This window comes from Trichechus manatus, unplaced genomic scaffold (assembly GCF_000243295.1).
Source record: "Trichechus manatus latirostris isolate Lorelei unplaced genomic scaffold, TriManLat1.0 scaffold00055, whole genome shotgun sequence".
Taxonomy (NCBI): Eukaryota; Metazoa; Chordata; class Mammalia; order Sirenia; family Trichechidae; genus Trichechus; species Trichechus manatus.
The window spans coordinates 7944773-7956300 of NW_004443991.1; the positions used below are offsets into that span (position 1 = coordinate 7944773).

At 39.3% G+C, this 11528-nt stretch overlaps 1 protein-coding gene across 1 annotated transcript in view; it reads right to left on the reverse strand.

Annotated features, from left to right (window-relative positions):
• Positions 1 to 7418: 7418 nt before the first annotated feature.
• Positions 7419 to 11528, reverse strand: part of CBLB (Cbl proto-oncogene B) — a 243189-nt gene continuing 239079 nt past the window's right edge. Inside the window, exon 18 of the mRNA XM_004378154.2 lies at positions 7419 to 10183. Within this exon, the coding sequence (XP_004378211.1) occupies positions 9924 to 10183 (260 nt within the window). The 3' untranslated portion in view covers positions 7419 to 9923. The remainder of the gene's footprint in view (positions 10184 to 11528) is intronic.

Consider the following 11528-nt stretch of genomic DNA (forward strand, 5'->3'; position numbering starts at 1 on the left):
TCTTAGTCAAGTAGATACAAGAGACCAAAGGGGCAGCTTCTGTCCAGAGGTTATATGGGAAGGCAGAGAGGGTTAGGAGCTGGTTGAATGGACATGGGGAATCAGGGGCGGAAAGGAGGAGTGTGCTGTCGCAGAATGGGGGGAGCAGTTAGGGTCACATAACAATGTATGTATAAAATTTTTTATGGGAGACTAACTTGAATGTAAACTTCATTTAACTATAACAATAATAAAAAAAAAAGAATTTTGGGGTGGGAGGATCAGCGTCAACTACATGATTCTGTTACTTTCCAGGATAGTGGGGATCAACTAACAAAGCATTCCTAAAAAGAAACAAAACAAAACAGATCAAGAGTAAACATTTTTATCTTTCTGGCTCATACGTGCTGCAGTAACAGTAATAGATGAAAGTTGCTTGTTTATTTTAAAATCCCTTCCTTGCCTACAAAAGTATTGCTTATATATTGTCTTTTTTTTTTTTTAAGGTGTGAGGAGTCCCTGATGGCACAAACAGTTAAGCACTGGACTACCTAGCTGACAGGATGATGGTTCAAACCCACCCAGAGGTGCCTCCGTAGACAATCCTGGCAGTCTGCTTTCGAAAGGTAAGAGTTTGAAAACCTAGGGAGCGGTTCTATTCTGCACACATGGGGTCACCATGAGTTTGAATTGACCACAACTAACAACGTGTGGAGTGAGACTGATTAAATTCTAGCTCTTCTTGTAAATTTTTGAGTGATCTAGGGGAATTTATGTTCTCTGGCTTATAAATTCTCTCTGTGTGCAAAGAGAAGATATCAAGTCTAAGGTACATACTTCACAAGAGTTCTGAGAAATGTAAATTTGAAAATGAAATACAAAATTTTTCCCAAACCCAAAGTGCTATATAAATGATGTTTATGTTAGCACTGATTAAAATGCCCAGCAGAGATACATTAGTCTTGATTTAGATCTTCTAGTCTACCTTATTTTGCAAGAAATTCCAGATAAATAGACATTGCACATCACCCTTTATTAAACATTTATACAAATAAGTGCTGGTTTTGATTCATGTCTGAGTAGTCTAGGGTCTAGGCACTTGTGGTTATTAATTTTCTGCAAAGATACTTTGCATCTTACATTGCCAAGTTCATTATGGAAATGCAGCATTTCCTTTTGAGAGTAGTTTCAGCATGGTCACTTTTCTGAAGTTCTAGGTAGGCTGCTGCCGTATGCCACATACCTGTTTTGTAAACAAGCTAACAAATGAGGTTTGAATGGTTTACTTGGGGAGGATTGTCTGCAGTGAAGGGAGAGCTGGGTGGTGAGCTTGGACCCTGCACTGCTGAGTAACAAAGAGGACAGAGTCCCTGCTGAAGAGCCTGCAAGAGAGGTTGGCCAGAGTTTGCAGCTGGAGGACTGGACAGAACTGAGCTTTCCAGGCAGGAATGTTTAGTGTTTCTAGAAAACCCAATGTTCTGTCCAGCGTACAGCATCTTCTCAGAAAAGAACTCTCTAATGATGGCTACCTGACTGACCACTTTTTTCTTAATCTAGAGAAACTACCAAAATTCATCAAAATGAAAGGTTTTTGTCTTGTTTTTTTGGTAACCAATTTACAGAACACTTTGAAACTGATGCGATGCCAACATGGTGAGGTTTGTTGTTTTTTCTCCAATCACTGCTTTCGACTGCTGATTCTCTTTCCTTGTCTGGTCACCTGTGTTCTAATCCAATTTAGCTTTACGTCCATGTTAGCCCTCTCCTCCTGTCTGTCTCCCAGCCCTGGGGAAGTCTCAGCCTCAGGGACTAAGGGTACAGAAGGAACAAGATCTACTATTTTCTACCAATTATCTTCATGCTTGTGTTTCTGCTTCTTCCGGGTTGAGACAGGGGAAGAGGGTTAAAGAAAGGCAGCAATTTTGTAATTTTTTTTTTTTTTTCCTTTTTAACTTACTGGTGTTATTGTAGTCTTCCTTTGATTCTTGACTTCATCTGTGTGGTAAGTTCTTAAATACAGACTTTGTCATGGAGCACATAGGTTATTGTCTGACACAGGGGATGTCTCCTGGTTCCACTCCTTCATCACTAGTCCAGGGCTGCACAGCCCAATGTCCTTTGCTGCCTGGGTTATTTTGCCCAGCAGGCAGCCTTCTTCCTGTCAAGATGTCTCAAGCCTGGCTTCCTTGACGGATCTGCTTGTCCTGTGGGAATGTGATGCATACTCACTCTCCCAATGGTGGGGATGCTTGTCAGCTGAGTCATTGCTGCATCCTCTACACTGTTCTGTTTTTATTTTGCTCATGTACTCACAGATGGAAGATCAGTAAGTCCTTTTGTAAATAGACATCCAATAGAATAAAATGCCCATTCTCAAATCTCTGTAATTGGTTTTCTCCAGGAGCTATCATCACTTGAATTGGGGGAGGTGGACCCAATCCATACATTCTCACCCATCACTCACTTCTCCCAGGCAAACCCGCAAATGCACTGTCTTCTGCCTAGATACTTTGGGGACTATGGGAGAGATGGTTCCGCTTCCAGCCTAATAGATCCTGAAGAGGCTGACTAGGTGGGTTGTAAGAATACAAAGGCACTTAGTTAGCATTTGTCATTTTCATCACTGGGGCTTTAACCTCAATTCCAGGAAAAAAGGAGAAGTCCTCGTCAATAACTTGTTACATTTGGTATGAGAGAACAAAAACATTTATGATACTTTTCTCCATACTCCAAAAACAAACATATAATTTTTTTCTGTATTGAACTAGATTTCATCTATTATTCAATACAGTAGAGAGCTTCTGAATTTTTGGTCTAGGTGGTGGTCAGTGGGGGAGAAAGCAGCTCTCCAGGGACCCAGACTGGCCTTGGTGCTCCACTTGCACACTCTCCAACCTCTGCCTTCATTACACAGGGCTTTGAGGAGCAGGGAGAGTCCATGATGGTAGCAAAGGTTCTATGTTCAAAATCCAGCCTTCTAATTGGCTGGCAAGGTGTGTAGTTCATCACCCTTTATGGTTTCAATTTCCCTCACTTTAACCAGAACGATCTTCTCCCCACTGTTGTCTAAACACTGCCACAGGAACCCCTTGCTGTATGAAGTAACAGGACACCAGGCATTCTTCACCAGGCATGCTTCTCTTTGCTATCGACTCTGGGATTCTGGTTGAAGTTCCCTGGGTAAGCTAGATGAGAATGAGAGCTGTCTTTTACTGAGCATTCATTCAGTACCACACACCGTTCTAAGTTCTGTATTTGTATTCACTCACTGAATACTACTATCAAACTTTTACTGTAGATATGGTTGTTATTCCTATTTTACAGATGAGGACACCAAAACACAAAGAGGTTAGTACCCTTGCCTGAGGTCACACAGCCTGGAAGTTATAGAAGTTGGAACGGATCCTAGGCAATCTGGCTCTAGCGCCTGTATGCCTAACCAATATGCATGTCATGGGAATTTGAGAGTAGTAATATTGTGAAAAGACAGTATGGTTACCATAACCTCTTTTAAAAGAAAATAAGCATTCTCTCATTCAGTCAAGTTACTAAAAAGTAGGTTTGGGCTTTACTAAAATAAGTTTTAAATATCCTATTACTTTGTGAGTTTGATATTTTTGTTTTATAATTTTTGGTCCCCATCCAGTGTGCGAAAACTAAGGCACCTACCGTAATCACATTAATGAGTAGCCTTATATATCTTTTAGTCCATGTCCCCCATAAGTGAAGCTAACAGGACCAACTAAAAGAGCTGCCATGGCACATGGGTAGCTAGTGGCAGAGCTGGGATAAGACATCAGGGCTGTTTTTGCTAATTGGTTATTTAAGAGTGGCTATTTGAAAATGCTTGAAAAATACACTATACAATATACTCTATATATTTTATACAATAAAGTGGCTATTTGAAAGTTTATTGTATACCATGTGTTGGGCTCTGTATTGGGACACAGAAAATAAATCAGACACGCTTCCTCTCCTAAAGGAGTTCAGTTTAGTCAAGGGCATACACGAATGAAGTAACTGCAACATTACATGTTGAGTATTTATAATATGGATGCTGGGTGGAATGTGAAATACAGTGTACTCAACCCAACTTGTAGAATAAATTGGAAATCTTCACAGAAGCAATGTTTGAATTGGATTTTGAAGTACATTTGGTCAGGCTGGAAAAAGGGAAAGGGATGTTCAGAAGGAATATCAAGTGCAAAGATGTGGAGCACATTTAGACGACTGTAAGCACAGCATGTGAATAGGGGTCGTGGAGGTAGATAAGCATAAAGAGGTATGCAGACACGGGATGCCTAATCTAGAAAGCCATAAAACCAAAAACTAAATCCACTGCTGTCCAGTCGATCCTAACTCATGGCGACCCTATACGAGAGAGTAGAACTTCCCCCACAGGGTTTCCAAGGCTATAAATCTTTACGGAAACAGATTGTCACATCTTCCTCCTGCGGAGCTGCTGGTGGAATAGAATAGCTGACCTTTCGGTTAGCAACTGAGAGCTTTAACCACTGCGCCACCAGGGCTCCAGAGAAAGCCATAAAAGGTTTTAAATAGAGGAGTTATGTTGGAGTTGAATTTCAGAAATTTCATTCCGTCTTTCACTAGAGGCATGGGCTCTGACTCACGCTGACTACGTATCACAGAATAAAACGTTGCTCGGTCCTGCACCATCTTCATGATCATTGGTGTATTTGAGCCCACTGTTGCAGCGGTTGCATCAATCCATCTCATTGAGGGATCCCAACTGAGACTAATTAAAAATTATAGGAGTTATCATTCAGACTTGAAAGAAGGTAGTGGCAGTAGGGATGAAAAATAGTTAATTACAAATATTTTCCAAGTTTGTCTTGAGAAGAAAAAAAAAGAGATACACAAAGCAGCAGGAAAACTATAAGGTTTCATCCACAGACCGCCTGACTGGCATTGGACGCGGCATTCCTGTTAGGTGCAACCCAGTTTCCTCTGGGTCCAGAGGTCACCACCTATTTTCATGCTTACCGTCATCTACGACCTCGTTAGGTGCCGTCGAGTCGGTTCTAACTAGCAACCCTATGTACAACAGAATGAAACACTGTCCAGTCCTGCACTGTCATCACAGTTGTTGCTATGTTTGAGCCCATTGTTGCAGCCACTGTGTCAATACATTTCGTTGAGGGCCTTCCTCTTTTTTGCTGACCCTCTACCATGCATGATGTCCTTCTCCAGGGACTGGTCCCTCCTGATAACACGTCCGAAGTACATGAGACTAAGTCTCACCCTCCGTGTCGGTTAGTTTGGCATACTGCTGTGGCTTGTGTGTTGCTATGATACTGGAAACTATGCCACTGGTATTTCAAATACCAGCAGGGTCACAAATGGTGCACAGGTTTTAGTGGAGCTTCCAGACTACGACAGACCAGGAAAAAGGACCTGGCACTCTACTTCTGAAAAAACTGGCAAGTGAAAACCTTATGAATAGCAGCAGAGTATTGTCTGACCTCTAGTGATTAATCCTGTGGTTCCCGTGATCCTAGAGTGGCCAGCAAGGTCCTTCGTTCTGTTAGAAACATACCCTCTTGCGTCTCTTCTCCCGTCTTCTTCAGGCCCCACAGAACTCCGTGTCTTTGCCTAAACAGCGATGTTTGCTCATGCGTGCTGTTCCTCGTTGGAACATTTCTTAAAAAAAGCAAAACCAAAAAGCAAAAAATCTTGCCCATTTTAGCCTGACAAAATGCCACACAGGCTTATCAACTGTCAAACCTTACCAGAAGGAACTTGTCACCCCCTACTTTCCTTCCGTAGTCCTAGGAGGCAGGGATGTTTAAAGTATTAAATGCTTTAATACACTGTGCCTGTCAAGGGCCCAATAAAAGCTTTTAAGAATAATCATGTAATTCCAGTACAATGTAATAACTTGATGTGCATAATGTATTGTATTGGAATTACTTGCTTACGTGTATCTCCCATTCAACTATTTCTGCTTTGAGAGTACAATAACTACCACCATGTATGAGACTTTGCATGTACCAATAAACTCCACAACATTCTGCTGTGGTTCTTGAAATAAACGCAATTATTTTTATCTCCGTTCTCCTCTCCCCACTATCCACTGACCAGTAACAAATGATTAGAAAAACCAAGAAATTTAAAGAACCCCTGTTCCTGCTGATCAGGAATTAGCAGTTGTGTGATACCTCACCTGTAAGACCTACAGCCTTTCCCAGATATGCTATTTCTTACTAGGAACCTTAAAATCTTCACTTTCAGTTCTATGACATAAGAGTAGTTTATCTATTAGCCTTATCTTAAACTGATAGGGTTTTGGTATTTAATAACTAAAATCATCTGAAATGGGAACTCTGTACCACTATGTCCAGTAAGTTCTTAAATCGGATGTCTTTTGGTTAATCTGCTTAACGTGAAGAAAGATTACAACATGGAAGCGCTCTGAAAGAAATGTTTTTTGTGTTCACTTGAAAAATAAAGTACCAACTCAGCATTTTGTTAACATTCATTTTATAAAATACCTTAAAAGAACAGATAAAGTACTTGAGGTTAAATAATAACCAGAGTTGAAAAAGAATGAATAAAATATAAATTAATTGAACACGTAACTACTTTGCCACATCAGACAAGTTTTTAAAAGGCATTTTGAGAAACAATAGTAATTGGGAAGAAAACCCTTCACTCTATCGCTTTTTCTGCAAACTTTTCTTCAAAGCACTAGAATTCCAGGTCAACAGGCAGGACCTGTATTGTTACAACATACTGTAATTTGCTTCCAAAGCTGTCAGTTTGAGAAATTAAAAATTTAACCAGGTTAGGTAAGTCAGTGCAAATTAAAGCTTCAAGTTGAAAATCTTGGAGGAAAAATAATGTTCAAACTGTAGGAAATGCCTCTGGAACTGAAAAATAAAAAAAAATTCACAATATGAAGAAATCTTTGCAAGTGTTCTTGGTATGTGAAATACTGAGTTAACAAACAGGCCCTTTGAAGTTGCAATTAGGGATCTATTATTAAGACTATTTTCAATGTGGGTAAGAGGAAAAGAATAGGGGCGAGCTAAGGGTCATCTGTGTAGAAGGAAGTTCAAGTTAAGCACAAACACTGATTTAATTTTAGAAAATTTGGCCAGGATGTATCAGACATGAAGATTAAAAATAACCAGGTTATAAAGACTAATTTACTGGAATATCATTTAAGGTAAGTCCTTCTACACCAGAATGTGTTTTGTTGTGGGGGTGGGGGGAGGCTGTTTTGTGTTAGCCATGATTTAATTATCTGGAATATTGATTTATAAAATAATCATGTTACCAAGTGTTGAGAAATAGTAGGAATGTCTAACTTCTTGGATCACAGTGAAACAAAGTCTGGATCATTTCCAAACATTAATAGTCACTTTTATAATGAAAAAAATTTTTTTTGGTTTTTCTCAAAACTTTTTTTTTTTTAAATTCTCTAGGACCTGTGCAGCAGGTGGTGGTGGCATGTACCGCTGTAGCAATCAATTATCGGTTATTGATGACAGTGTTTGCTAGAAAGCTTCCCTCTTTCCATTCCATTTACACTGGAGTTTTTTGATTAATTCTTTAATGACAAAATTAAAGGTTACTACTGAGTACAACAGGCAGAGATATGCTGGTTTAAATTGCTAAATTTTCTTTGCAAAAGAAATTTTTTTAAACTAGAGGTTCAAATTCACTACATCTTCACTAATCTTTTATATTTTTAAATAAATTAGTTATTTTTTGAATGAGAATGTACTGCTTTTTTAACATTCTTATTTAGCATTATTCCCTAATCAATAAGGAATGTTATCACAATGTTATCACAACAAAGGGGCAACTTTTGACTTTTAGATTGTGCCTATGATCAGCAAGACATTAAAAGGCCAAAATATATACGGTCCTTTCCATGTGACACCGAAGACTGTTAAAACAAGTGAAAAATCATGATGACATGACATGGGAATTCATATGGCAACAAAGAAATTTTAAAAAGTGTAAAAATCTGCATTCAAATACATACTCACAGGAAGAACATCTAAGGCAAATTAAAAGTCCCCCTTTAGGCACATAACCAGCTGGGAATCACCTGAAGAAATTCCAACAAGAGCACAACTATGCAGGCCTGTGACTTCTCAAGCTACACCTCATCTCATGAAAGCAAATCCTTAAAGAAAGGGCACATGCCACTTTGTAAAGGAATGCGTCCAGCCCCCTCCCCAGGTCAACCTGGCTGTCTATATTAATTTCCACGGGGTCAGCTCTTTTCTCTGAACCCATGCTAGATGTTTTGGTTGTATCCTTTCCAGTCCTGTAGAGAGGCTCGCTCTGATATATGTGACAGAGAAAGGAGTGGCAGAAACATCCCAAACCCACAATTAGTCCATATTTAGAAACCCTTCTACGGGTTCATGCATTTTAAAGAGAAATGGTTTTGTCTCTCATTTTTCCACTAACTTCTCATTAGGAAAGAAGGAAAAAGCAAGTTGCATGAAAATTCAGAAGCTCTAGTTGAAACTCCTAGGCTTTGTCCATTAGATTTTTGCCATCAAAAATGTATATAAAGAATAACGAAACATTATACTGGAATCTGCTTGTGACAGTTTGTGCTTTAAAAACACAGTGCCTAATACAGATGAGCACATTACAGATGCTCAATAAATATTTGGAAATTTATTAAAAGTAATAACGCAGTTTCTGAAGAACCAACCACTGTTTTGCAAAAAAGGCAAAACTAGTTTCTTTCACCTAACTGGATGGAACAATAAATGAGAGAATCTAGAAATTAGATATGAACTCTTAATTTGATTGCAGAGAGAAAATTACTAAGACCTTTGCAAAAAACATTGCCACAGTAGCATTAGCACTTAACAGTGCATCAAAGGTTTAACATTTCCACTGCAGTATGGAATGGCTCCTGAAGCTGTTAGGAACCAGAGTGTAATCACTCAAATAGGAAATGGACTCTATTCCACTTTGGGAAAGGTGTGACCATAATTTAATCTGAAGATTATTACTATACTTCAGGGAGACAGCCTTGTTGTTCAGCATGTCCCAAAGCAACGAAGGCGTAAATAGCAGGTGACCTCATTACATGACTTCAGTACAGCGCTGCCATATGCAAGTGTATTTCTCCACATCTACAGTAGCTGCTTTCTAATACTTTAGATTTTTGCAGAGTCGTGACACCCTGGGATGACAGAGATGAGAATATGGAGGATTAAAAGTAACAAAACTTACACAAAAAAGGGAAGTGCTCTCTGTATCACTGTGAAGGGCCCTCAGAAAAGGCAGCTCATTGAAAAAAAATCCTTTATATATTCAGATTTTCCCCATCTCTTAACAGCAATGGCTTCCAAAGAAAAGACTCAGTAATGAAGGCCACACATGGTTTTTGTTTTTGCATTAGTTTGGTAAGTTTGAAAATCAGAATCGTCTTGTAAACGAGAAATGGAACTGGACCTCCGGGGGTTGGGGAGTGGGAGAGATTGAAACGAATACATGATTTAGCTGTTGATGTGGACAGCAAGGGATGTGGTGGGAAATGTCACAGCAGACCTGACCACTACGAAGGGCTCGTCAGGAACACAGTACAGGTATCCAAACAACAACACAAAAACAAAAGCAAACTGCAACTTCACCAACTTGTAAACAAGGAAAAGCATTTCACAGATTCAAAGTTCAAGGGAAGTAAACGTCTTTAAATTATTTTTGTCAGTTCAACCCTGATTTAAAAGTATGGCTAGCAAAAATTAGCAAGTGGCAGGCGTGGACATCCTGAACAAGCAGCTGTTTTCTTCCAAGAAGCTGCATTTCTCAAGTCTCTCTTCTCAAGATGCCAGATGAGGAGGAGACCTCGTCTTTCCTGAATCACATCTCATTTCTGCACTCCATTCCACACTCCTGGAATAGTCATCGATTGCTTTACATTTTGGTGTTTACAGTCTTGGCTGCTATAGATTGAGACGTGGGGAGACCGGAGGGGGGAAGGCAAATTCTCGAAGGATGCTACGGGCCACTTCGACATTATTCTGGGCTATCTCTAAGGCTCTCTTCACCTCTTCAAAGGCATAACCCTCTCCCATGAGTTTTGCAATTTTTGCATCTACATCTTCCAATGCTGCCTCAGGCCCATGGGGTTTTCTGTGGTGAATTTCCGGTGCAGTCCTGCGGGGTCGTGGTTTAGGGGGCCTGGCTGGTGCTTGTGAACCATCTGCGTAGATTTGTAAAGAGAGATCTCATTGAAGCAGTGAGATAAGAATAAAGACATTCTAACATAATACTATTACCTCATTATTACAAAAATGCTAGTATTTTCATTAGCCTTTACAAATAAGCTTTCTTCCATATTTACCTACCACTGTGGGGTAGGTAATATTATCCCCACTTTGAGGTAGAAGGTGTTGGTAGCACCACTAAGAATATTGTACCCTTTGTTTCCCAATTCCAAATTTTATCCTTCAAGCCACATGGAACGAAAGGTACAGATAAGGAGAAACAGAACTGTCTATGAAAGACTTTCACTTCTCACCATGACACTAGTTCTGCCTGATTGTTCCCCAGAAGAAATCTCAGGAGATTTCTACCTAGAAAAACCTCAACTGTTACAAACTCACAGACATTCACGGAAGAACAACCCCTGACAGGTTCTCTGTCTTACCCCATGTCTCAGCAGAAATGCTCTGAGAAATACGGGTCTCAGAAATATAGGGTCTCCTTCTCTCTGCTTTTTCAAGTTAATAATATTTTGAAGTGATGCCTTACTGATGCTATGAAAAGAAAGGAAAAAAAAAAAAAACTACAATAGCTAATGTGACTTTATTAATAGGTTGAACAGAAGTAAACTTGGTGCTCTGCTCCAACTAATTAATCCAGGTTCCGATGTAGAAGTTTTACTTGAGAAAAATCAAACCCACCAAAAACATTAGGAGTGGGGAATAATGCATTTGGGTTCCAAGTAAGTTCCCTAATGACAATAATTTTTCAAAGTAAAACAAATGACACTGGTGTCCATGAATGGAGAGTAATTTGATTAAGGGAAAAGAAAATTAATTATAGGCCACAATTCCACATAGATTCCCAGAGCACAGGCTGGCTAATTTGAGAGCGTACTTTTATAATGGATTTCCACATGTCTATACTGGCACTTAATTTCAAAAGCCTAAATTTATATGAGCTAATGTGTATATATACACAGTACATGAGCTGATGTGACCATTAAAAAGAAAGGACAATGAATTCACATGTATACTGATAACTGCTCTACTCAAATGCTATAGAACAGCAATTACTGTAAATTAAAGGAATATCAGAGAAGTGTGGAAGAGGAAAAAACACAGAATTTGTTGTCTAAATCTACAGAAAGTGGTTGTTAATCATTGTTATAGAGCAATATGTGTACTAACTGCTTAATGAGAAACTATCTGTTCTGTAGAACTTCATCTGAAGTACAAAAAAAAAAAGAAGTATCTATGTAAGATCAAACTGACAACAGCTATTCAAAAGGTTTGATGGGAAGCCTAGGGGACAGTGAGTTGAAGATAATGGTGATAGAATAA